The sequence below is a fragment of the Esox lucius genome, chromosome 7, assembly GCF_011004845.1.
Source record: "Esox lucius isolate fEsoLuc1 chromosome 7, fEsoLuc1.pri, whole genome shotgun sequence".
NCBI lineage: Eukaryota > Metazoa > Chordata > Actinopteri > Esociformes > Esocidae > Esox > Esox lucius.
The window spans coordinates 26,468,719-26,494,232 of NC_047575.1; the positions used below are offsets into that span (position 1 = coordinate 26,468,719).

The 25,514-nt window shown below is 41.4% G+C and overlaps 2 protein-coding genes across 27 annotated transcripts in view; one reads left to right on the top strand and one right to left on the bottom strand.

Moving 5' to 3' along the window:
- Positions 1 to 12,591, top strand: part of picalma (phosphatidylinositol binding clathrin assembly protein a) — a 43,013-nt gene extending 30,422 nt beyond the window's left edge. For 10 of the 24 annotated variants that reach the window (XM_034293140.1, XM_034293149.1, XM_034293150.1 and 7 more), the window contains 8 exons: positions 237 to 368; positions 499 to 529; positions 651 to 750; positions 959 to 982; positions 2,904 to 2,963; positions 4,609 to 4,713; positions 9,712 to 9,815; positions 11,099 to 12,591. In XM_034293140.1, coding sequence (XP_034149031.1) covers positions 237 to 368; positions 499 to 529; positions 651 to 750; positions 959 to 982; positions 2,904 to 2,963; positions 4,609 to 4,713; positions 9,712 to 9,804 — 545 coding nt within the window. In that variant the 3' untranslated portion in view covers positions 9,805 to 9,815; positions 11,099 to 12,591. Of the gene's footprint in view, positions 1 to 236; positions 369 to 498; positions 534 to 650; positions 751 to 958; positions 983 to 2,903; positions 2,964 to 4,608; positions 4,714 to 9,711; positions 9,816 to 11,098 lie in introns of those variants that run through there. The other 14 variants (XM_034293145.1, XM_034293153.1, XM_034293162.1 and 11 more) reach the window with 7 other exon arrangements.
- A 223-nt stretch (positions 12,592 to 12,814) lies between these two features.
- On the bottom strand, positions 12,815 to 24,930 carry ccdc83 (coiled-coil domain containing 83). 3 transcript variants are annotated; one of them, XM_020048344.3, is made up of 11 exons: positions 24,653 to 24,930; positions 23,704 to 23,788; positions 23,382 to 23,550; positions 19,159 to 19,326; positions 18,898 to 18,989; positions 18,251 to 18,319; positions 16,460 to 16,581; positions 16,071 to 16,150; positions 14,554 to 14,741; positions 13,810 to 13,914; positions 12,815 to 13,701 (listed from the first exon to the last, which is right to left on the bottom strand). In XM_020048344.3, exons 1-11 carry the CDS (start codon positions 24,709 to 24,711, stop codon positions 13,516 to 13,518), a joined length of 1,323 nt encoding a protein of 440 aa, XP_019903903.2. In that variant the 5' UTR covers positions 24,712 to 24,930; the 3' UTR covers positions 12,815 to 13,515. The 3 variants fall into 3 exon arrangements, with proteins under 3 accessions (XP_019903903.2, XP_019903904.2, XP_012989873.2); XM_020048345.3 differs by lacking the exon at positions 24,653 to 24,930 and adding an exon at positions 24,463 to 24,644 and having other exon boundaries at positions 13,810 to 13,916; XM_013134419.4 differs by lacking the exon at positions 13,810 to 13,914 and having other exon boundaries at positions 24,653 to 24,928.
- Positions 24,931 to 25,514: the final 584 nt, after the last annotated feature.

Here is a 25,514-nt window from a genome sequence, read left to right on the forward strand (position 1 = left end):
GGATGATCACACTTTGGGTCTTGGCTTTTGCATGGCGTATGCATGACTGGGTGAGTTGACCTTACTCCTTAGTCCTGGACTGCCAGCAACTTCAGTGTTATTTTCACTGGCGAAAACCACGCTCCGCTCATGCATACCACATCTTCTGTCCTGTCTCGTCTGTGTAACTGTTGTTGTGTATCGTCCGTGGCGTTACGTGTCTTTTACCCCCCCTCCCTCCTGCCCCTTTCCTTAAGACGATGTTTTAGGTGGCATCCTGAAACCCACAGTGGCCTCCTCGTCCAGCCAGGGGCTAACCCCGAGTGGGCAGCAGCCTGGGAAGCTCGTGTCCGACGATCTCGACTCGTCCTTGGCCAACCTTGTGGGCAGTATGTGTCCTTAGGTTTTTCTCATACTACTATAATGGTCCTGTAATGGTCCTATGTGAATTTTAACAGCCTCCAGAGGAAGTGTGACAGGATAGTTTGTTTATAACAAATTATTTTCTTTCATTTTTAGATTTGGGAATTGGTAATGGCGTGGCAAAAAAGTAAGAGTGAAATAACCGAACTGGGCTTACAATTAGATGTGTATATGATTTATTATTCATGTGTATTCTCCTCAAACTGATAGAAGAGAGTTGGATTAAGTCACTTCCATTTCCTTTGTAGTGATATTCATTGGAGTCAGCCTGGTGAGAAGAAGTTGACTGGTGGAAACAATTGGCAACCAAAGACTGCTCCCTCTACCACATGGAACCCTTCCACCTTGGTATGTTCCTTTATAATATAGTGTCTACAGATTTAATGCATTGTTCAATATTAATTGAGTTTATGAAAATAAATGTGCTATTTATTACCCAACCCAAACTCTTACAGAGGTGTGTGTTAACCAAACACAGTTTGTTGCTATATTTTCTAATCTCTGTCTTAAATGTCTGTTGCATTGTATAATTGTTCTCCTGGGGGAAAAAATACAGAACGTCTTGCATTTCCCACAATACGTAAGTCACATTGGTTGTACCATTTCCGGTTCTTTGCCCGAAGCTGGCATGTCTGGTATTAACCCCACAAATATACCCAGCCACATGTTCTCTGACCTTTGGCCTTCGCAATGGGCACATATGGACCTGCTCAAATCAATCTAACACAGACGCCACAGCATGACCTGTCATGACTTTCCTCCGTTCTGTCAATTATGGACAGTCCTTACACCTACTGTAATAAAACATGCTTTGCCTTCATGATTATTACTGATTACATCTTACTCAGGTCATTTGTTCTCACCATCACAAACCAACTGTTTAGTACAGACATGCAGCCTATTTAGCTTATATAATGTGATAATGATCAACTATGTTCAAAAAATCGGGAAAGACCATGGCATTTTGTCCAGTGATATGGATGAGGTGCCATCGTTTTTTCTGAAGTGTTCAAAACAGCCTTTCCAGTGCAGTATCAAAGCTGGCTAGGGTGACATATCCTTGCGGTATGACTTCACCCATGATTTGCGTGAGGTTCTGTGATAACATTTGCACCAGGCAAATTGTCAAGTCTCCACACATCACCTTTCATTGAATACTAATTATTTCTAGTTGGTTATTCTAAATACAAGCTGGTGAAAACCCTGAGTAAAAATGATTAAAAATGATTTTTCTACTGGACAATTCAGTGGTACGTTACAGAGGTACTTTTATTTGAACCACTTACCTACTTCAAATAAGAGGGATGTTAAGAAGTTTGGATAGCCAGTGCTAACCAGTATAAGTCTAGGGTAGTCTAGGGTATGCACTAACCAGAATTACCAATTCCAGCAGTGCTTGTTAGCTGCTTCCTTCAACTACACACATGCATACAAATGAGTTCAACGGACTCTGGTGAAGTAGGTAAAGGGCTTCATTATCAATATCAACAAGTATCCTGTTAATGTTAGATCAATCATTCAATATGATGGTAACCTTGGTCAATCACCATTTAAAGCTTTGGAAAGCAGGCATTTAATGCTTATACAGGAACAGGAATGTTCTGTCTAGTCAGTCTCATTTGACATGTAAAAACAACTAAACTAAATATTTGTGCAAATGTTGTTTAATTTGGCCATACACCATGTCAACCTTTGGGCTTCTCATTAATAAAGCGGGTTTCTGTTAAGAAAATGTAAACACTTCCAATGTGGTTTAAAGTAACATTTAATATTATTTATCTTTTACTCACCCTGGAAGAGAATTAGCTTCTGCAGATTTAAATAAAATCTGCATATTTTCCTAATTGAGGAAATGTCTGCAATGTGTTTGCATGACCAATATTTTGTTCCAGGAAAGATTTTATGCAAACATCTGTGATCAACGGACAGAAACAAGTGCTGACTATGTAAGGACGCCAACCTTTCTTTTATATACGTCCACTTGTTCCATCTGGCCACTTTCCAATAGCTTGATTGCTAATTTAAACATTTCCTAGTCTATTCATGCAACTGAAACAAATCAGCGCTTGTTACTACTGTGGGGGCTGTTTGAGAGTCTACCAGTTTCTGTAACAGCCCGCTCCACCACCAACCCCTCCCGTCTGTCTTTTTTCAGCAGAGCAGCCCTGCACCTGCAAGTAGGGGCTTCTTGCTTCAGCACTCTTACTTTCACCCTCACTCTGGCTCTTTCTGGTTAGGCCTGACACACTCTGTCAGAGTAAGCTAGGGGGAATAAGGGCAGCCATATCAGTCTTGCCAAAGTGGAAGTATGTAAAAGGGACAATTGTAGCTTGTCAGAGATGAACATAGGTAGGTTGTTTAAGGAAGAAGGCGGCACTATACGGAGCAAACTGACTTAGAATTTGCGCCCGTTTTCTGCTAAAGTTATTCATGAAGTTAATACACATGAATGCGTGTCAAGTGTCCTTGTTCATTTTGTGAGGCCATCTTTGTCATCTCAGGCACCATCTGTCATGGCCTTCCCTGCAACCACGCCGACGGGAATGATGGCATATGGAATGGTGAGTATTTTCAGGGGGTTGATCCTCTCTCCGTTGTGACACCGCCATGCATTAGAACCCTTTTGAAACACGTTTGGCTGCAGATCAGACTTCGGGCATATTTAGTTGGCTCTGACCATAATGTAGAGCGATTTTTGCATGTGTGCACATAATGTTCAGTCGTATAAACCAGTGCTAGTCTGTACACCATCTGCTCAAAATGTGTTTACTGAATGTATGTTTGGAATGTGATTGAAATGAATTGGTTGCTATGCAGAATGATAGTGCCATGGATGCAGGGGATCGATGTGTTGGTCACTTAAAGGCTGTGCCCAGTGTTTGGGGAAAACCAACATGTTATAATCCTTGATAATTCACTGGCGCTTATTGTGAGAATGGAGGAAAGGGTCTAACTACTTAACATATATATAAATAGTTGTTTATATTCATCAGAATACGCCCAGTCAGCAGGTCTAGTCTTTATCCTGCTGAGAGATCTACTGTAGGTCCTTAAAGTTTGCAAGTGAGGCTTTACTGCTGATGCTTCCCTTCACCCTGCTGGAGAATATGTAGACAAACATTCCCTCCACGTGCCCAGACGTCTGTTCTTACCTTATTGAGTCCTCGGGTAATTATCAAGTAATAATTGTTCATCCATACATAGGAAACACATGAAATACACAGGTTTTCAGGTTGTTGGTTTTCTTTTGACCACAATAGCCAGATACCTGATGGCCTGATGTACAGAAGGCTCCCCATTCTATCTCCCTGTCCTGGTTTCTGGGGTTCTTAGTTCTGTTAGGGTTGACCGTCTCCCTGGATATGACGTCGGCTCAATTTCCTGCGGGCAGTAAGCCAGCAAAATAGTCAAGGCGATTTTAACCTGTTAAAGCATCACCCTGCTGTCTGTTCTGCAGGTTAATTGCATCGCTCTGGAATGCGTTCCCGCAAGCATTCTTTCAAACGTGTGCCTAAGTGCTTATTTCAGGTAGATCTGGTGATAGATTTTCGATACTAGCTGGTGGTAAGGTGGTCTTTAAAGGTTACGTGCTTGCATGGACTTTGACAGCAGAAGCTACTGTACACATACTTCCCTTATTGAAAATGGCAAATGTATTTCTGAAATAACCCTCTCCCTTTTTGCTGTAGCTTCGGCATTGACATTTACCATTGTTTTTGATTTGTTTTTTATCTTTTGTGTGACATTAGGACCAAAGTGTGACATTGTATTGCACATTGATGTGTGGGTTATGTTCTTGTTAATTTCTACACCTACTGATGAGCCAAAAGGTCCATGACGAATCTAATGGAAAAGGGACAGGGACATTGCCCATCTTGTAATGACTGATGCCAAGCCTTAATCATACTTTAGAAATGCATCAGTCGATGAGCTGATTCGGCTGTAGTGATAAACTTATACTGCCAGTGTTCCAGTTTCATTACGTAGCTATATTTGAACTATAGGTAATCAGTAACCAGTCAAATCAGCTTAGAACAGTTACCACAAGGATTTGTTCAGTTAAAATGTCACTGTACTTGAGACTACTACGTTAACCCGTCAAGTTTTACTAAAATAATGCAAGCGTTTCTTCACCCCCAAAAAACATGTTTAATTCCATATTCTTAATTCCAAGAATTTTGTGAAACTTGTCTTGTCTTCCTCCAGCCTCCCCAGATGGGTTCCATGGCCATGATGACCCAGCCCACCATGATGTATAGCCAGCCAGTCATGAGACCAGCCAACCCTTTCGGCCAGGCTCCAGGAGCACAGGTACCGGTTTATCCAATCTATTCCCTTTCCCAGTAGCTTCTCTTTGAACGGATACCAAGCCGTAGGGGAAGGTTCCTATCTAAACATGGATCAGTTTAGCATTTCCTATATAAAAGGTTATAGGTAGGAATGGGTGTGTTGAAACTATCCTAGATCTAAGGGAAACTTCAACCCGGTGCAAATGCAGATGATTCCTGCTCTTATAGGAGAGCTTCCTGGTTCTCTTGTCAACGTTCTCAAACTAAAGCAGGGATCATCAACTCTGGCCCTTGAAGCCAGGTCCACTGTATTTTTTTCATTGCAACCCTGTAATCATGGATCTATTTTGACCTGAGACCAGGTGGGTCCAATTAACAATGAGGTAGAACAGAAAACGAGCAGGCTTCGGCCCTTTGAGGGTAAGAGTTGATGATCCCTGAACTAGAGAATCTCCGTTATGTTTCTAATTTGACTGTTTGAATGGAATTGAGAATTGACCTGGCAAGTCATGTGAAGAAGTACATCCTCTAGAAAGTTCTATTTTTTTCTTAAATATTTGGACATGGGCATGTAATATTCACTTCAACACTTTTGACAGATAAAGACAACCTAATTTAGCAAATAACATTGAAAGATTATACATAATCTACAGAAAAAAGTAAATGGCTAGCTTCAGTAGCTGATGTTTTGGCCCCTTTGGCTGAAATAACTTCCAGGAGCTGCTTCTTGTAACTGTCATTACAAGAATATTAGCCATCTCTTTATATTACTGCTTTAACTGTCATATTCGAGGTCTTTCTTGCATCCACGCCCCACTTCTAGTCCCCCGCAACATTTCAGTAAGATAAAACACTTTTTCATTTCTTTGGGGCATTCTGTTGTAGCTTTGCTTATATGTTTTGAATTATTGACCTGTTGCAAGATGCATGTTTGGTACCGCTTTAGCTTTTTGACAGATGGCGTCACCTAAAGCATTGAGGCGGTGGCATTATGGTTTGGGACTGCTTTGCTGCCTCAGGGCCAGGCCAACTTGCCATCATTGAGTGAACCATGAATTCTGTATTTTACCAGAGAGTTCTTGAGGTATGATGTTCTTCTGTTCAAAGGCAGTATTTTGTTTTTGCAAAACATGGCCCCTGGCTTTTGGTCAAAACCTCATCTTTGATCTGTCTAGAGTAGATTGTTTCAGTAGGTTTGGTCTTTACCTTGGTGTCTGACCAATGTCAGTTGTGTCCTAATATTCTTTTTTTTGAGAGCAGAGGCTTCTTTCCTGATCTACCATATATTCTAGGTTTGTGCAGTTTATTTCTGAAAGTTGACTCATGCACTTAGATGTTGCTTTTGGCAAGAGAGGCCTGTAGATTCCTTGATGTTACCCTGGGGTTCTTAGAGACTTCTATCTTCTTGTCAGCTCTTGGGCTGAGTTTAGTGGGATGATGTCTTTTGTAGATTGCCAGTCGTCTGGGGCCTCATTTATCAATATTGCATAGAAACAATTATACCTTTGTACTTATGCACACTTTTGTATGCATAAATAAAGTGAGATTTATCAAATTATCCTTTGACCATTATGCAATCTGGGAGGAAGTTATAATTGATAAATTAAAGCTGCAAGCAGCATTGAGCGGGTTTCAGCAAACAGCACATGACATCCTAATTGCACCATTTACGCTGGGAAATGCACATGAACGCATTAGTATCAAATGTGACATGGATTATTATTTCAAACTGTCCATCACGGTGAACTTTAAGGCTTCCAATGGCAAACATTTTATTTGTGAGATTACCTTACATACCTCTTCTCAGACTTTTACTCACACAGTGTGCAATGTGAGCTTGCAAATGTGGCCAGCTTAATAGCGCCACCTTGTGGTTCTTTGGAAATTGCTTGGTCCCATTTGGTTGTTTCATGGTTGTAAAGAAACCTACCAAGTTGGATTATAATATTATTTTTGGGGTACGAGTTGTGTGCTAATATGTGCAATACTATGCCCTGCACATGTTCGTTGGTCAACAGCGGCGAGGTTCTTTCACAAACAGATTTCATTCATATAAATGTAAAGATTTTCATAGGTACAGGCAAAATATAAAGTAACATTTGGGGCTAGATGTATGAAGTTTGAGCGTTTGTACATATTCAAAATGATGGAGTTAATGGCTTCCAATGGCAAATACTTTCTGTGTAAGGAGATGGAGTTCACAACCTCTTTTCAGGGCTCTAACTCAAGCCGGATGAGTGTCGTAAGGTTGCATATGTCAAAAAAAATCTTGTGGCAAAACAATTAGACACATTGTTGATTAGACGAGAATTAGGCACATTGTCGTCTAAAGATTGTGAAGTTAAAATAAAATCTGATTAAGCGTGTAGGAATTCTGTGCCTATATGCGCAAAACCATAAATCTATCCAAGTTCATAGGTCAATAGCGTTTTTTGTCTTACTGACCTAGTGAATATATACATTTTGAAGACCTTTGACCGTAGATGCCATATATTAATTCAAGTGAATATCGGACATTTGGTGCCATAGGAGAAGTGTTTTAAGGGTTTTTCACAAATTCAAAATGGCTGAAAAAACATAACAGGAAAGTTAATGTATTCCAATTGCAAATATGTTCCATAAGAAGATTGAACTAGCATATTTGGAAAACCTCAATAGCGCCAAATTGCGGTCATTTTTGTCAATATACATACCAAGTAGAATTATATTATCATTAACCTTGTAGTAGTTGTGCATAAATGTGCAAAACCCCGCCCCTGCACATGTTTATTGGTCAATAGCGGCCATGTTTTTTTTTACCTACATGCCTGTTTATATAGCGTTTGAGGGCATTTGTCCTTAGATGCCAAATACTAAATAACGTGAACATCGGTCACTTGGTGCCATAGGAGTAGCGTTTTAAGTATTTTTCACAAAATCAAAATGGCAGAAAACCCATCACGGCAGACTTTATGGGTCTCATTGGCAAAAAAAAAATTATAGTGAGGAGATGGACCTTTGTACCAATTTTCAAGACTCTAGCTCATATTGGGTGGGCATTGTGAGGTTGCAAAAAGTGCAACTTTGAAGTCTAGTGACAGTGCCACCGTGAGGCCAATTTGCATGGCATTGCGTCAGAAGTTGTGGGCCATGGGTCTGTACTACCGTGCAAATGTGGGCCCTTTTGCCCCATTTTATCTCACGGGAACTTGCAAAAAAAACACCTTAAAACAGCAGACGACTAATAAGAAGTTGTTCACCAGTGAACTGCTGAAACCCTAGTAACACCCCTAATGACCCATACAATGCTGGAAAAAATTAAGAGACCATTGGACATTTTTCTTTCCTTTCCAAAAAAGTTGAAAAGGAAGGTTTTGAGTGCGGAACCGAAGCGTTCAATTTGCAGTGGTCTCTTAATTTTAACCCTTCTGTTCCTCACTCAAACCCTTCCTTTTCAACTTTTTTGGAAAGGAAAGAAGGTGCAGTGGTCTACATTTTTCCTGGTCAAGCCCATGGAAAACAGTGTTAAAGCATGAAATACAACAACAACAACAACATAAAAGTAGACTTTTCTAAGATTGACACAAGTATACTGTAGATGCTATAGTGTGACATGTTGAGTGCATGCCACAATTATTTTCTCTCAACTAGTAAAATAACTTCCTACTTGTTTTAGAATCCAATAAATGGCAAATAAATTAAAACTCCTCAACTCCAACCTATTGAGCTGCAGTTTCTGGAGTGTGTGAAACTGTTGGTTTTGCAGGCATTTGTCGTTTAACTCATCCTGGTGAGATGCCTGACTGATGTCCTATTGAACAGTGTTTGTGTTGCATGAAAAGTGCAATGAAACAATTTAATTAACAATCAATTATTTTTCTGAAAATTTCCAAAATATATTTTCCAAAATAACTAGCATACGTTTCAGAAGCAGTTCCCTTCGTCCACTTAATGTGTGTACACGTGTTCTCAAATGTGTGAATGTTTTCCAAACATTCTCAAGCAAACGTACCTATTGATAAATTCCACGTCTTTTTAACCCCTCCCAAAATCATGGGCATCAAAACTATATATTTTTTCTGAGGCCATCTAGACATGATGTATTATCACACACCCATATGGTTAAGACCAAGCCAGACCAAGTTTCTAGTCCATATGGAAGGCTGGACCTTTCAAGGTTCACATGATTTTGTAATCATTTTTACCTGTTTTGGTGCACCTGATTTTTAATCTGTGCCATTTTATGTAATGGTTAAGGTATAGATGTTGCATGATGAAATTGCATCTGTTTATTTTAAATGCATTAGTAGTTTTTAGTGTGATTTGTTAAATTGGCTCACCTTTCATCAATGAATGTGGTTGGAATTTAGCTCAAATCTCAATGTATCCAAACGTATCAGGTTAAAATAAAAAATGACAACCTTCCCAGGGGGTGTACTTTTTCACACGCCAAATTAACTCCAGTTCCCAGGAATGGATGGTATGAAAATCTGCATGTTATAAAAATCTAGATGCAAGATACAGCATCCAACCACAACCCATTCTCAACAGAAATTGTCTGGTCATAAACATAGTATATTCTATATAACTGTTAAATGGTTCAATTTGACAAGTGCCTTAAAAGATTCTGTTCCTGAGGGCAATATACATTCTTTGATTGGGATTTCAGAATACACTTTCACATTCACCCTCATCTGTCATTTCGGCAACGTTCTGAAATTCATACTTGGCATATGAACATAGTCCTTACAAAGGGATATTACAATCTCATCTAAGTTTCTTTATTGGGCTTTAAATCAGAATGGCAGAAACCTTATGGTAATACATTATCTTGTGAATCAGTTTCTTTACTGACCCAATACTCTGACCTGCTGTCCACATTTCAAAAGCAGAGAAGGCTTTCCTCTACATTGACTGTATTAGGTAGCTACATTACGGACCGGACCTTGTTCCCTTCATTCTGTCTTTCCACCTGTGGCTAGGTTTTCCACCCGTCTTGTCTGTGTCATTTCCCCTCACCCTGTCATTCTCTCTGAACCAGCCCTTGGCAGCTTCTAGTCCCTCCAGTCAAAGTCCTCTCAGAGCACCAGGAAAGGATCCTTTTGTTCAGCTCTCTCTCAAGGATTTCTTGTAGAACATCTTTAGGTACAACATGTCCTATGGGTGTGTGGTGGTGTGTGCGTGTGCTTCTCACGGTGTGCTTCGCATGCTTGTGTCTGCAAAAATCTGCTCCGGTTTCCAAATGCCTACAATAGTGTCTCTTTGGGTTTTATGATTGATTGTGCTTCAACACCTAATATTGGTCCTTTTATTCCATTTGTAGTCCTAGTCATGTAGTCTGTTAGTTTCATTGGTACACTGTATTGCATGTCTGCATGGAAGTCTGTTCTAGACTGCAAAGCAACACATTTCAATAGAATACATTGGTCTGTGACACTGACAGTGTAATGAATGCAGTGCTGTTGTCAAAGGACAAATGCAGCTTTTTAATCTCTATCATTTCCTTACCTCTACTGTTTTCAGTCAAAATTAAACTTAACAAGTGAAAACCTTGTTAAGAGAGGTTTGGAACTCTCTTATTTGGGCAATAATAAGGACAAATGTTCCATTCTATCTAAACATGGTGATATTCCAGAGATGTGTTATTAGGAATATTATTTTGAGTTATTTTCACCTCATATTGGGGAGTATACTAAGTATGCTGGAAAAACCTTTTTGACTGCACTGGGCCTTTAAAACAGACCCAACTTTATAAACTTTGAGACACTTATCTTAAACCAAACTTTTTACTTATGAAGTTAACTAAAAATGTTACCACAAGTAAGACCTTTTAAGAATTATGATTCACAGGGGAATGGCTTTGATAAAACGGGAATGGCTAAATTTGTTGTTTTCTCTGGACTTCAGCCCTACATTTTTGTGTATCATGCAGCACTTCCACTTGAAACAACTAAATTGTTTAAACTTATATCTTCATTGCAATACAGTACATCACACTTCCCTTAGATTGTATCAAAACAAGGCCGGAAATTCTTTGTTATTTTCCCCCTGCACTGCACATTCAGTTGTGTTTTGATCTGCACAGCACTGATGGGAGGGCATTCTGGATTAAATATGCAAGCAGGACAAACTGTCAACTAATCATGATCCAGGACTAGTTATTCCTGAATCAAAGTGTCTAGGCCCTACATCGAGGACACACTGCTGTGCAACTCAACTAAGTGCGGAAGAAAACGCTATGCACAATCCTTTTTATGATTGCATTCTGTTCTATGATTTGTGTGAAGGAGCTTTTGTTAAAAATGAACAGAAACGTGGAGAATGAACATTGTTTCGTTTGGCAGATTTATTTTTCCAACAGAATGCTGTGAATAATCTTTGCCTTTCAAAGTGTAAGCATTCAACATGGCCTTTCTTTCTCTCTGCAGATGCAGTTCATGTAACCTAAAAAGGGTGGCTTTTGCCCTCGGAAGACAACTCATGAAGCAGCAAAACTTTCAAAAAAAAATTGAGTTAGCTGTTTTTACTCCTCGTTGAGAATATCTGCCCAGATATGGACTGGTGAAGGAATTAGGGGTGGGGGGTGTGGGAGCCATGTCTAAAAGGCGTCAAGTATAGGACACAGATCCTGTTTTGTCATTTGTCTTACGAGAAAGCGGGTGCTGCCATTCAAACCCTTCTTCAGGGATCACTCATCCAATCTGTCTTCTGTAAATGATAAACATGGGTGTGGAAAGGGACATTTGACTTTGCTGTTATGTACTGAAAATGGTGGGTTATCACACAGTTTGATGTTCTCTTGGGGCGAAGATCTGGTTTGATGGAACGAGTGGAAAAATTGCTTGATTCGATCATCAATTATGCATTATCTAATTTAACCATTATTGATTAATAACGCTAACCTCTGTTTATACTATAATTTCTATATTTTCTTTTTTATGTATGTTTGCAGTAGACATTCCTTGTGTATTGTTTGTATTTATTTATAATTACCCATGGAGGAAATGACGGGGGGGGGGAACTAATGACATTGAACTCTTCCTTGTGGGAGGCATTCAGGTTTATACAAGAGTATGATTGATTGTATAACTGGAGTTTGAGAGTGACTGAGTAAAAAAATTTAAATAATATAAAGATGAAAAAATGACTGTCAACAGACTTGCCGCTGTAATTGGTGAACGGGCACAGAGACATGTTTTTAGAGTTAATCCAACCTTTTAGAATGTTTTTTTATTCTAGAAAATGTTATGTGGCACTGTTTAAATGTGGACTCTGAAATGACAGATGCAGAAAGTTAACAGCGCAACAGAGTTGAAGCGCTCCACTCAACTTGCTAGCTGTTTTGGTCCTGCCATGCTGTAACAGCAACAGCGTGACACAAACCTGGGCACATTCAAATACTGTTTGACTGTATGTAAGCAAAGTCCATCTCGCACATCTCAGTATCTGCGATGCTGGCAATGCAGTTCTGTTGAGTCTACCTTTAAATATTCACCATGGTAACGAGGAGACAACATGGCTGCCATATAATGTTGACATTGCGTGTAAATGCAGCATTATTCAGCAGAAACCATATTGTCCCAACTCTAAATATATGACTCCAACCGGCATGTCAAGCACCATTCTTTGTAGCTCAAAGTCACAGCCCTTAATGTGCAAGGGGTGATATGGACACCAAACAAGTATATTAATTTAGTACAGCAAATTCTGTGAGCTAGGGTCTTTTTTTGCAAGGGAACATTTTCACGCACTAGGAAAGCACTATTTTTGTGATTTGGCGCCATTGTATTGGGATGGATCCACATTTATGCTTTACGCTTGGCATGTCGTTTATTTTACATGGAGCAATTCTATGGCTGCCTTTTCAATCTGAATGTGCAGAGTGCCTTTCATGCTCTGGCCATCTTTACATACACCAGCATGTCTGCTGGGGCAAAGAGGTTTCCCAGGACCGGCTGTAGCTCTGTCACACCTAGCTGGGTTCAAATACTATTCACCTCACCCAAGCCCGTCTAGAGTGCTGGCTTGGCTGGTTTGGGGATGTTTCTACTGGACCATTTAAGCCAGACGCACTCAACCAAGTACAGATAGTGTGAGATTATTCAGTAATTGAACCCCTGTCTGGTTGGTGAAGTAGGGTCCAGCTGAGCCAGGGAGATGGAGCACTGTTGATCGGTGCTTTGTGTAAATAAAAGACCCTTTCTGTCCTGGAGCTTGGGGGGGGGAGGGGGGGGGGGGGCACGCTATGTGGATGGTCAGAACATGAAGGTTAGTCTATTCATCAAACTAGCATATTTGCTGCATTGTCCCTGCAGATTTATATTTTTGTTTATATTAAATATATAAATAAATGTATGTATGCAGACTGGTTGATTTTACAATAAAGTGCAGCTTCCACAAAGGGTTTTGCCTCAGTATCTTCGTTGTCTGTGTGAATAGATGATGGATATCGAACTGTTATTAAAATATAATGTATTTACTTCCTATACCCATTTTGGGGTTATTTAAATGGCACTCTTATCTCTAAACTTAAAAAAAAAAACACTAAACAAAAAACAGAGCACATTGCATTTGGTGGTCCAGGTGTGTCATGTCTCATGATCTCGCATACTCATCAGGTTTTTTCACCCCTTTAGTGTGTGTACTTTAAAGTATTTATACTTGATATTGCAGTTGAAAATAAAACCAGCTGTTGTAGGTGGTCTTTACCCTGTGTAGCAGCATGTTGAATGATACTGGCTAATTAAGAAAACAACCCTGCACCCTTCTAGTTCAATTGCATTTTTAATAGGAATATGTCTCATCAATGCCGACGTAAGACCAGTGCTAGATTTTGCAGAAGTGGCTACTTGAAGGTCTTGTGGATGAGTTTGGCTGTGACAGGCCAGTCCTCCGGAGCCTGGACCACCTCCGGGGTAGAAGGGGCGCCTTCAGAGCTAGGGGTTTCAGATGGCGCTGGGTGCAGGGGAAGGGACTGGCCCACCACACACAGCAGCTTTTGCTCCAGAAGGCCCAGGTGCATATCTCCATGCTGGACAGCACAGGGGAGGGAGGAGTGAAAAAAGGGGAGATGTGATCCCATATAAGATGCATCCTGTCTGGCCTGAAATCTCCCATAGCAACAAGGAGAGATTGTTACCCTCGGATCCTTTTGCTGTCTCGATTGCATCCACTGCCAAGAGGACGTGGCACAGAAATACACTCCCCAAGGCTCTCTTCCTCCCCTCCCGCTTCTCTCCAAAGCCTCTAGGATTAAGTAATGAGTTCAACGTCTGATTCAACGCTGTGTAAAATGGATGGGACCTTTCTTGATGGCCAAAGTCCTGTCACTTATGATGTTTAGCACCTCACTAAAATCAAGACATCTCTCCAATACTGGTAAAATGATTATTTCCGGTTTAAGTGAATCAGGTGGGAACATGGGTTGGGTATAGCATATTGCTAGGATTTAACAGCATGCGCCCAAGCCACACCACTTTAATATTTAGTTACAGGAACTAGCTTCTGCTGCCACTCAGCTGAGGCTGCCCTGTATATGAATCGACAGATGACACTGGAGGCTTTCTTTTCACCGTTATCTTTCTTTTGGACTTTTGGTTAAGAAAAAAAATAAAAACATGTGATCATGTTTTCGTTTTCTATTCAATTTCAAGACGCGATGACAAAGGCTAAGTGAGTGCCAAAAGGTGAGCCGAGTGCCTTTGGGCAAGGGGGATCTGTGTTGATGTGTTAGATAAGGTTCCTCTGTACAGAGGAGAGGCGAGTTGAGGAAACCACATTTTATTATTGGGATGCGCCCATAGACCTACCGATATCAATTCTATTACAGCTGATGTGTTTTGATCCTGAGACAGGCCTAAGGTAGACCATGACCAGGACTTACTTGCAGGTGGGTCTGGCCTCCATACAGAAGCTCACTGAGGTCCTGAGGGGGTTCCTCTGTTAGCCTGTGGGCTGTCCTGCTGCAGCTGCTGCTCGTTTCATCCCTCTCCAGCTCTTTGGCCTGCCTCTGAGCCCACCATGCTTCCGTTACTGGGTGGAGGGGAGGTGTGGGGTTGCTACCCAGCACATCTAGTGGAGACCGTAACAATATTAGAGAAGAGGAGGAGCTTCAAGCGACTGACTGGCCAATGTGTCTATCGGTTAAGCTACTCTTTTGAGAAAAGCATCTACAGTCATGAATGAGTACAACACCTGGACAGTTGTCTTCTTACATATTTGGAAACAAGGATGTCGTTTTCACTAAAACACTATTGACAGATAAAGGTAACCTAATTTGACAAATGACCCCAAAGATGATACTTTCAATATCTACATTCAAAAATTGCAGAAGGTATGGGCTCATAAGTTTAGAATTGGAAATATCTGAGAAAAGTCAGATCAACAGCCTCCCTGTTTCCTGAAAGCAAGAAGTACACAGTGCCTAGGAAAAGGAAATGGGGTTATAATTAAGAGCTCAGTAAATGAAAGCCCACATTCCAAGAGACTAACGTATTGGTAGCCATTGTTGGTTTAAAGGTTTATCGTGAGTTGAATCGAGAGGACACCATCTCAGAGGGAAATCAAGGTCTGCCATGTTGCCAAATTGTCATGGGAAGGAGGATGTGATCTCAGTGACTTCCTGTGCTTGGAAGGCGCCTCCCGTTCGAGGCAGACCATACTGATCAAAGCGCCTAATGGCACATCAGGGCAAGATGTTTTACTGACCTATCATCAACGGAGAACATTTAAATGTGGACCAAAAATCTGGTGTTATGTCTTTTCCTGCTCCCAATCAGTTTCTCCGCATCTCCCTCCATAGACAAAAGGCAATAAATATACTACAGAAATGCATATCCTTTGCTATCTGCTCTTCAATACAGCCTAAAAGGCAGCAACCAGTGCGCAAACTAAGTTAAAATGAATCACTACTCCCTCTTGTGGTGTTTCCTGCTTCTAGTTAAGGAGCTGGATATAAAATAATTTCATTACTGCCCTCCCCTGGGCATGTGACATCCCCATGGACCTGGTGTCATAATGAGGACATTCATTAAACAGCTGAAAATCTGTTGTTTACATAAGTACATATTCATTTGGCCCCAGTTACGTCATAACCCCCCAGCTGGGAAGGTAAAAAGTATGTGAACTATGTCAACCTACTGGTCGACTGCCAGGGAAGCGTGCAGAATCCCTAAAAGATCAGTTCAGGTCATCGATTGTCCACTTACCTGATTAAAATGTGAGGATAAAAACTAGCCCTAGGGGAACACCAAAGTTGTAGAAAACTAGTGTCACATGACAACTTCCATAACTATTAGGGAAAAACGTATGAATAGTTTCAATTTTAAAGAAATTTTAGAAGATGCTCCACACTTCAGGATGGATCGCAATAAGTGTTGCCATTCTGCCCATCATGTTCACCTGGTGATGGGCCACTGACATCATCCCTCACTGCACAGCCAGAAGGTCCCAGGCCTGCCGCTTGTGTCAGGAAGATGTCTCTGAGTACAGGACAGCAGAGAGATGAGTGATATTGCAGATGTAAAGTAAAGAAAACAAGTGAGTGGATGAGTAGGTGGATTACATTGCATACAGTGGATTGCCCGGTCACAGATATGCTGTGCTGTATTGCCTGACAACAACCATAGAAGTTGGATTTCAGCACAAACCGATCTGGGACCAGGCTGTAAAAAAAAAAAAAAAAGTCTAGTAGCACATTGTGGCAGTAAAAATATAGAAATAGTAGCATATTATTTAATGCTACTGAGCAGATTGCCTCCGTAAGTAGGGGTGAAGAGTTGCTAAGGAACCTGGATATTTGCAGGTCATCCAGACGATCCTTAAACAGTTGACTCAGGTGTTCAAGGTTCTCTTCCTCCAGTTGTTGAACTTCCACTGCCAAAATGGATACCTCTCTTTTGTATATTGCAAGCTGTAGGATATTAGGAAGCCATATTAACTCTTTACACTCACAGGAATTTAAGTCCATGTCAATAGTTCTTCACAGCAAAGAGCCCTTGCATAACCACGGCAGCCATTGAAAGAAAACACTTTGGAGGGAATGTTTAGAGGCATTCGGTTATATCTGAGCAGACAAGATGTTTCTGTACAATTCAGAATTCATTCTGCTCACATCATCAATGTTGACCAGTTGCAGCCATACATATACTTCAGATAGAGAAAAGAGGGAACTTCCCATTATCTAAAGCAGTTTCTTAACCCTCTCCTTGGGATCCCCAGCCGTTAAATACATTAGATCAATTAATCAAATTGATTTATTTGCTTTTACAAAACACCCAGCCTGAAACCCCAAGGAGCAAGCAACAATAGTGTTGAAGCACAGTGGCCATGAAAAACTCCCTAAGAGGTGGCGAAATTAAGGATGTGTTCCAGAGTTAGCACACCTGAATTAGCCTGTCAACTTATTATCAAGCCCTTGGCTGGGGGTCCACAGGAGATGTTTGAGCACCACTGCTTTGAATAATGGGCAGTTCCTTCTTTTCTCCACCCTTTATGCCTTGGGTCTGTCCAGAAGACTTTGTTCCAGAACTCTAAAAGCTCTTCAAGTACTTTTTAACTGTAACCGGCTGTTCCATCTTATTAGTGGTTTGCATCTTGTGGTGTACCCTGAGTTCTGCTGATCTTTGACTTGTCTATGCCTACAGTACCTCCTGGAGAGTGATCCTGATCAAGTTTTTTGTAAAACTCAAATCAAGGACAAGAAATACTCCCCAGTCCCTTGCCCACTCCATAAACGCAGCTTATAGTATATAATTTTTTACATGGGCAAGTGGGTACACACCTTCTCAAAGTGGGCAAATTTCAATGCACATTCACTTTCATGAGGTGCTCTTTTGAGCCTATCTGTGACACTAAGGAGGTGGAGCAAGCATACTTAGCATTTTGTTTTATTTGGATCACAGCCCTGCATCCTTGCCGTCACACCATTACTTTGTGAAAACATAGTCTATTGGCAATGTGGCCCAGAACATTAGTAAGTACCACTTTGGGTTTTTTAACAGGGGGATTCAGAGGAGCAGACCATGACATATAATAGGGTGCATGTTAACACGCAGTAACCAGGGTATTATGTTGAACACCATGTCATCTTGTAAATGTATCATAGTGTTAATAAATGTTGACACATCCAGAAAGACAGAGCCAGAGATACCTTTCAGTAAAGGTCTGACCAAAGTTGGATCAGCAGTCACTTTGTACCATTTAGAATCAAATATGCTATGCCTGCTTTGAAACCCCTTCTACACTAATAACTGTGAGTTTTACTCTATAATTGAATGGCCCTCCCTGCTGACCCCATGCCAGGTACCAACTTATTTATGTCCCATTTAGGCAAACTGCTGTCTGACAACTACATCCGCTGAATCTCCTATTCCTATCTGCATGTGCCCTACTGTATTTAGTGTCATTTATCATTTATTTGAATATATTGTATATATGTATATTTATATATATTTTTACAGTATTTATGTTGTTGTTTGTACTGTCTCGTCTTGCACTTGAATGTTTTTGGCCAGACTGTCCTTGAAAATGATAAATGGTTCTCAAGTGATTCACATGGTTAAATAAAAATGAATAAATACCTCTCTTTTCAGCCACTCATTCTCCCTGATCTCGTGTCGACTGTGCTGGTCAAGATTTTTGATAGCCCTCTGAGGAAAGAGTGTTTTCATCAAAAAGAAAGATATAGAATCAGACTATTCATCCCCTTTCTGATTATTTCTATTTTTGCAGACTGTTTTCACTAAAAGTTTTCAGATTAACCAAAACCTAATAATAAAGGGAAACAAATGAAACAAGACTTTATTTCAGTTATTGAATGAAAGTTATGTAACACCCCATGCCCCTCTGTGAAAACATGATTGTATCCTTATAATGAATAACAAGACTGCAACCAAACACTTCCCGTGGTTGTAGGGTGCTAAGTCAGACTTCCACCAAGAACATTGACCGACTGATCAACAACTACAGGAAGTGTATGGCTGCAGTGATTACCCACAATCCATTATTGAGTTTTAGAGGTCAATCACGTTTTCAAAGCAGGACATTTTGTTTTATAACTGTGTAAATTAAATTAAATAAGTATCTATACAAAACTTGGGTTATTCCCCTTTATTTAATACTAGGTTTTGTTTGACGATCTGAACACACTCAGTGCCAAAAATATGGAACAATAGAGGAAATCAGAGGAGGAATACTTTGTTATACAATAATGTGCCTGAAGTCTGACCGCTGTAACCAGGTGTTTCTTCTCATCTATGAGATGTGCTGTCGTCTTGTCAATTTCATTCACAGTCATTTTGAGAGAGTGCTGAATATTGTCTGTGAAGAAAGAGACACAGTCTGAGATTAGACATTTGTTTTTGTATACATGACTTATTTGATTTAATGAAAAGGTTCCGTCTTTTTTTTGTTGCAACAAATGACTTGAGTTCCAAGAAAAGATGGGCCTGGTTTTGCACCTCATAGCCCAGCCAGTGAGTGCATCTACCTGCCATCTCCTGAAAACCCCTCTGCACATGAGCCAGTTCAGCCTCCAGGTGCTGGATCTGCTGCTGGTGCCATTGACTTCCCACCATCTTATATTCCTGCCAGATATGCCTCTCACCCTGCAAGACAAGCACTTCTTCCCCTAGGCGGCTGACTTCGGCACGCAGCTCTTTCACACACAAACACAGGGACAAACAATATATTCATTGTGTTAAATGATTTTTTTACATTCAAAATATTCCAGGTGAGAAGTCAAAGTGATTGTCAAATGATAACTTTTATAGGGTCGATAATGTGTTCGAAGAAAATGTTTCATTAAAAAAGGTGTAATAGTGTTTCCCTCTTATTGTAATAACAGCGGCGGCTCGCCCCTGCTAAAATGTGAAGTGCTGCCACAGAAAAACACAACTTTTTTATGAAATAAAAATGCTTTCCCAAGCTGACCGCAGTTTACCATCGCACAAGCATCAGAGCAACCCGACGTTCGGAGTTTCAAACTATCAAATAAGGTCAAAGAAACGTAACTGGCTGTGTCTGTGCATGCGCACGTATGTGTTGAAATGTCAGTAAGTGGCTGTTACATTGATATAATTTATGAGTGAAGAAGAAAGGTAAGAAGCAAGTTAGCAAACCAACTATCACAGCTATAATCGGCTACAATATATTAGCGTCATGCTGGAAACATTAGAGATTTGGCAGCAACAATAAGACCTCCGGTTTTCGTATATTTTGCCCTCAAAATAAAAGCCTGCAGTGTGTCTATATATTGTGTATTGTGTACATTTTCAAAGTAAAAACTATGTGGGAAAAATATAAACAAAACAAAATGTCATTATTGTTGTTAAGTTGCTGGTCCTCATTAGCTTTGGAGAGGGACTGTGTTATAATTCCAACCACACCATATTTTTCATTCCCCCACTGTAAAGTACAAGGGATACTTTTTGCAGAAAAACTATTCAGTGCTGCAGTAAATGTATTGTACAAAACACACATTCCTCTCCCACCTGGTAAAAGGCAACACATACGTCAGGATGCTGTTCGTGGACTACAGCTCAGCATTCAACACTGTTAGCATAGCATAGCATCATCTTCCGCTTATCCGGAGCCGGGTCGCGGGGGCAGCAGTCTAAGCAGGGATGCCCAGACTTCCCTCTCCCCAGACACTTCCTCCAGCTCTTCCGGGGGGACACCGAGGCGTTCCCAGGCCAGCCGGGAGACATAGTCCCTCCAGCGTGTCCTAGGTCTTCCCCGGGGTCTCTTCCCGGTGGGACGGGACCGGAACACCTTCCCAGGAAGGCGTTCCGGAGGCATCCGAAACAGATGCCTAAGCCACCTCAGCTGACCCCTCTCGATGTGGAGGAGCAGCGGCTCTACTCTGAGCTCCTCCCGGGTGACCGAGCTTCTCACCCTATCTCTAAGGGATCGCCCAGCCACCCTGCGGAGAAAGCTCCCAAAGCTCATGACCATAGGTGAGAGTAGGAACGTAGATTGACCGGTAAATCGAGAGCTTCGCCTTGCGGCTCAGCTCTTTCTTCACCACGACAGACCGATACATCGACCGCATTACTGCAGAAGCTGCACCGATCCGTCTGTCCAAGTGCATGCTGAAGGTCCTGGCTTGAAGGGGCCAACATGACAACATCATCCGCAAAGAGCAGAGACGAAATCGTGTGGTCCCCAAACCTGACACCCTCCGGCCCCTGGCTGCGCCTAGAAATTCTGTCCATAAAAATTACGAACAGAACCGGTGACAAAGGGCAGCCCTGCCGGAGTCCAACATGCACAGGGAACAAGTCTGACTTACTGCCGGCAATGCGGACCAAGCTCCTGCTTCGGTCGTACAGGGACCTGACAGCCCTTAGCAAAGGACCCAGGACCCCATATTCCCGAAGCACTCTCCACAGGATGCCGCGTGGGACACAGTCGAATGCCTTCTCCAAATCCACAAAACACATGTGGACTGGTTGGGCAAACTCCCATGAACCCTCCATCACCCTGTAGAGGGTATAGAGCTGGTCCAGTGTTCCACGGCCTGGACGAAAACCACACTGTTCCTCCTGAATCCGAGGTTCTACTATCGGCCGTATTCTCCTCTCCAGAACCCTGGCATAGACTTTCCCGGGGAGGCTGAGAAGTGTGATCCCCCTATAGTTGGAACACACCCTCCGGTCCCCCTTCTTAAAAAGAGGGACCACCACCCCGGTCTGCCATCCCAGAGGCACTGTCCCCGACTGCCACGCGATGTTGCACAGGCGTGTCAACCAAGACAGCCCCACAACATCCAGAGACTTGAGGTACTCAGGGCGGATCTCATCCACCCCCGGTGCCTTGCCACCGAGGAGTTTCTTAACCACCTCGGTGACTTCAGCCCGGGTGATGGACGAGTCCACCTCTGAGCCCTCATCCTCTGCTTCCTCAATGGAAGACGTGACGGCGGGATTGAGGAGATCCTCGAAGTACTCCTTCCACCGCCCGACGACATCCCCAGTTGAGGTCAACAGCTGCCCACCTCTACTGTAAACAGCGTTGGTAGGGCACTGTTTCCCTCTCCTGAGGCGCCGGATGGTTTGCCAGAATCTCTTCGAGGCCAGCCTATAGTCCTTCTCCATGGCCTCACATGATTTTTTTCTTCATTAAGGGGTTTTTTCAACACTGTTGTGCCTGCTTATTCCTCAGCTTAGGACCCTGGGTCTTGACACCTCCTTTTGCAACTGGATCCTGGACTTCCTGACTGGCAGACCCCAGGTGGTGAGAATGTGTTACCTCACCTCTGCATTGACCCTGAGCACCGGAGACCCCCAGGGCTGCGTACTCAGTCCCCTACTGTCACACCCTGTTCATGCATGATTGCGTGGCCACACACATCTCCAACAACCATCCTGGGTCACATCTCCAACTATGATGAGACCGCTTATAGAAAGGAGGTAAAGAACCTGGCTACATGGTGCCAGGACAACAACCACTCACTCAACATCTCCAAGATTAAGGAGATGATCATGGACTTCAGGAAGCAGCAGAGAGGGTGTCATGCCCCCATACACATTGAATGGACCTGAAGTGGAGTGTCTCCGAATTCAGGTTTCTCTATGTGTTCATCAAAGATGACCTCACTTGGTCCAGGCAAGCAAACTTGGTAGTGAAAACTGCCCAAAAACAACTATACTTCCTGAGGAGACTCAAGAAATTTGGCATGTCTATAAAAACTCCCACCAACTTCTACAGGTGCACCATTAAGTGCATCCTCTCAGGCTGCATTACTGCCTGTTATGACAGCTGCTCCGCTGCTGATCGCAAGTCCATCCAGAGGGTGGGCAAAGTCTGCAGAGCACATCATCGGCTGCCATCCAGGCAAAGGTTTGTTCACACTGCTGATGCTGGTAGATGTTACCGGAGCATCAGGGCACACACTTCTAGACTCACAAACATTCATAGGCATATTACATTCATATTGTATCTATAATATTCAATACTTCTACCGATATTGTTCATTTTCCCCATCCTACTCTTTTTAAAATTCTAATTCTTACTATGTAGATGTGTCCCATGTCACAAGACTTTTATTGTGCAGGATGACGCTGTGTTATTCGGTGCATTTGATGAATAAACTTTGAAATATTCAGGAGCTTGTAAAGTTACCAAAATAATGTGAAATAATGGGGCACTGTGTGCTACATCCAGCAAAACTATATGTTATACTCCTTCTTTAACCCCAAATGCAACACACTATACTGTACATGGAATTCATATTGTCTCATGGGTTAGTAGCTAGCGGCTTTAACAGGAGTCTGGGAGGCAGTTCATGAACAGTTTTAGAGAATGGTAAATTGACAGTGCGTACTTAGGTTATTATTAGAGAATGATGTTAAGACAGTATTGTCAAGTCATGTTAAGAAAATAAAGTTGACAAGTTAGAGTGGCTGGTGTACAGGGAGGACGTTTTAGCATTTCACACATCGAGTCTTCTGTGTCATTGAGACACAGAAGACCCCCCCCCAGAAAGGCTCTTGTAGGTTAGGCTTCTTTCATGCAACACTTCCAAAGACCTTGTTGACATATAGATGGCATCTAACAATTCATTGAGACACCAGTTTGTTTGGTTTGTTTGGTAAATATTCTTTAGGGGTGCCAATACTTTTGAAATCTATGTTTGGCATTAAAACAATATATTTTGTTGAAATACAAGTATAAGGCTACTCCTTATGTTTCAGCCAACAAAATGTCTACCTGCCAGTTCTTTCTCTTGCCTATGGATCAGCTCCAAGTTCTGCTGCAGAGCTTGGTCCACCTGCTCTTTGTTGACCACCTCTCTCTGCTCTAGCTTCTGTTCCAGTTCCTTAGCCTGCTTCCGCAAGAGCCTGATGTGCCCCATCTGCTCTTCTTTCAATTGCTCCCTCTGTGTAAGCACAGCACACTTAAAACCTCAGAGACCTAACTAAGCATAGATTCTCACTTAATGTCGGCAGATTTTTAGCAAAATGCAACCCAAAGAATTGTGATGCAAAATAAATACAGACCCTGTGAATTTTCATTTGCCCATTCATCTCACCAATTGTGTGTATCTTTGCTTCTTTGCGTCAAGTTGCCTGATCTCCTCCTGGAACTCTTGTATTTCCTTTCTCTTTACTTGAAGTCTGAATACAAAACAAGTAGGTCTTGGAATGTGTGGCTATACGTTATAACAAAACAGTCAGATTAAATTAGCCGTTAGGACTGTACTAGAACTTTAGCTATATAGCTACTGATATACAGAGGTGTAAAAAGTAAAGTAAAAGTATTCAACTGGGTTCGGCTGTGTTCACCACTTTTGGGAAGTATCTAATTAAGATCTAAATAACCAAGTAAGGGGAGTTCAAAACTAACTAGTGATCAATTAAATAAAAAGGAAAAGTGTAAATTATCCATTAAGGACACTGATGAGTTATGAACTCTGTTTACATGGTCATTTAACCCTTAGGAACTTCCCAAAACTGGTGAACACAGCCGAATACTTCTACTTTGTACTTTTTACACCCCTGCTGATATATGAAAATACGTAAAACTGTACTGTAATATAACTGCAGTTACACTGCAAAATTAGTGCAGTGAAAAAAACATACGGTATTGGACGCAGACTGTACAGTACTGTATTTGCTACATCCTGCAGTTGAACTGCACTCGTTTCTGCAATATTTTTTCAAAGCTAGTCTTTGACAAAGTGAACCAATCAATCATAAAAAGCAGGCTTTAATCAAATAACGTTAACGTATGGACTTTTAAATACAGATAGCATCGGTACAATATAGCTGGAATGGACTACAGTACTAACCTTTGCATGATAACGTGTAGATTCAAACACATTATAGCTAGCCAAACTGTAGCTAACTAGCTAAGTAAGTGTTAGTTCACTGACTACGGTTTAGCATCGCTATATGCTTTCATTGAGTGGAATTTGCTAATAACAAATGGCGTTACAACATCGGTTTAGTTAATAAATTAACAACTAAAACACTGCTTACTGGAAATTTATAAAGGCTTCCGCCAACGTAGACTTTTTTTCTTCAGATGATTTACTCATGCTGACTACCGAGCTAAAACAAAACAACTGATTTAGTAGTTAATTGCAGTCTTCTCATTATGTTTACGTTCCCTTATTTCCATGGAAACGCCATAGTCGAAATCGACTCAACATTGCCCCCAGTTCAAGAGAGTGAAATGAAATTTATGTCTAAAAGCAATAGGAAATTAAAATATATGTCCATAAAAGTTGAAGGAAAAGGGAATAGATCTCTCCCCTCTGACATTCTGGGTTCTGATTTTGAGAAAGAAACAGAGACATGAAGGGAGAAGTATCCAATTGAATATCTTTCTAGTGAAGAAATGTATTGGTACACAAGTTCCTTTGATGTGTAATGGTAGTAGAAAAAAGCTAAGCTAAAACATATTTTGGTATTAAAACCGGATAAGCTATTGCAAAGCATGGAATGCTGTATCTGTGCTTTCTGCTTGCAAAAGAGAAAAGGTCATAACAATATTGACATCAACCACTCAAGTACTGGACACAATGTTGTAAGGGGGAAAAATTGGCACATTTACCAGATGCTCTCATTCACAGTGACTTACAGATATTTATATCTTAATAAAGCTAGGTGGGACAACCATAACTCATTAAAGCAGCTATCAGCCAAGTCAGTGCAAAACAGAAGAAAAATGTAGTATGCTTTCATGGAAGCCAATGGATTTTTAAATGTTAAGGTTTTAGAAGTGTTAATGTGATGTACATTTTAGTCATTTAGTAAAAACCCACAGCAACTTACAGATGCCGTTAGGGTGAAAGTAGTTTGGTTTAAGTGGTTTTCTCAAGAACACATCAACAGATTT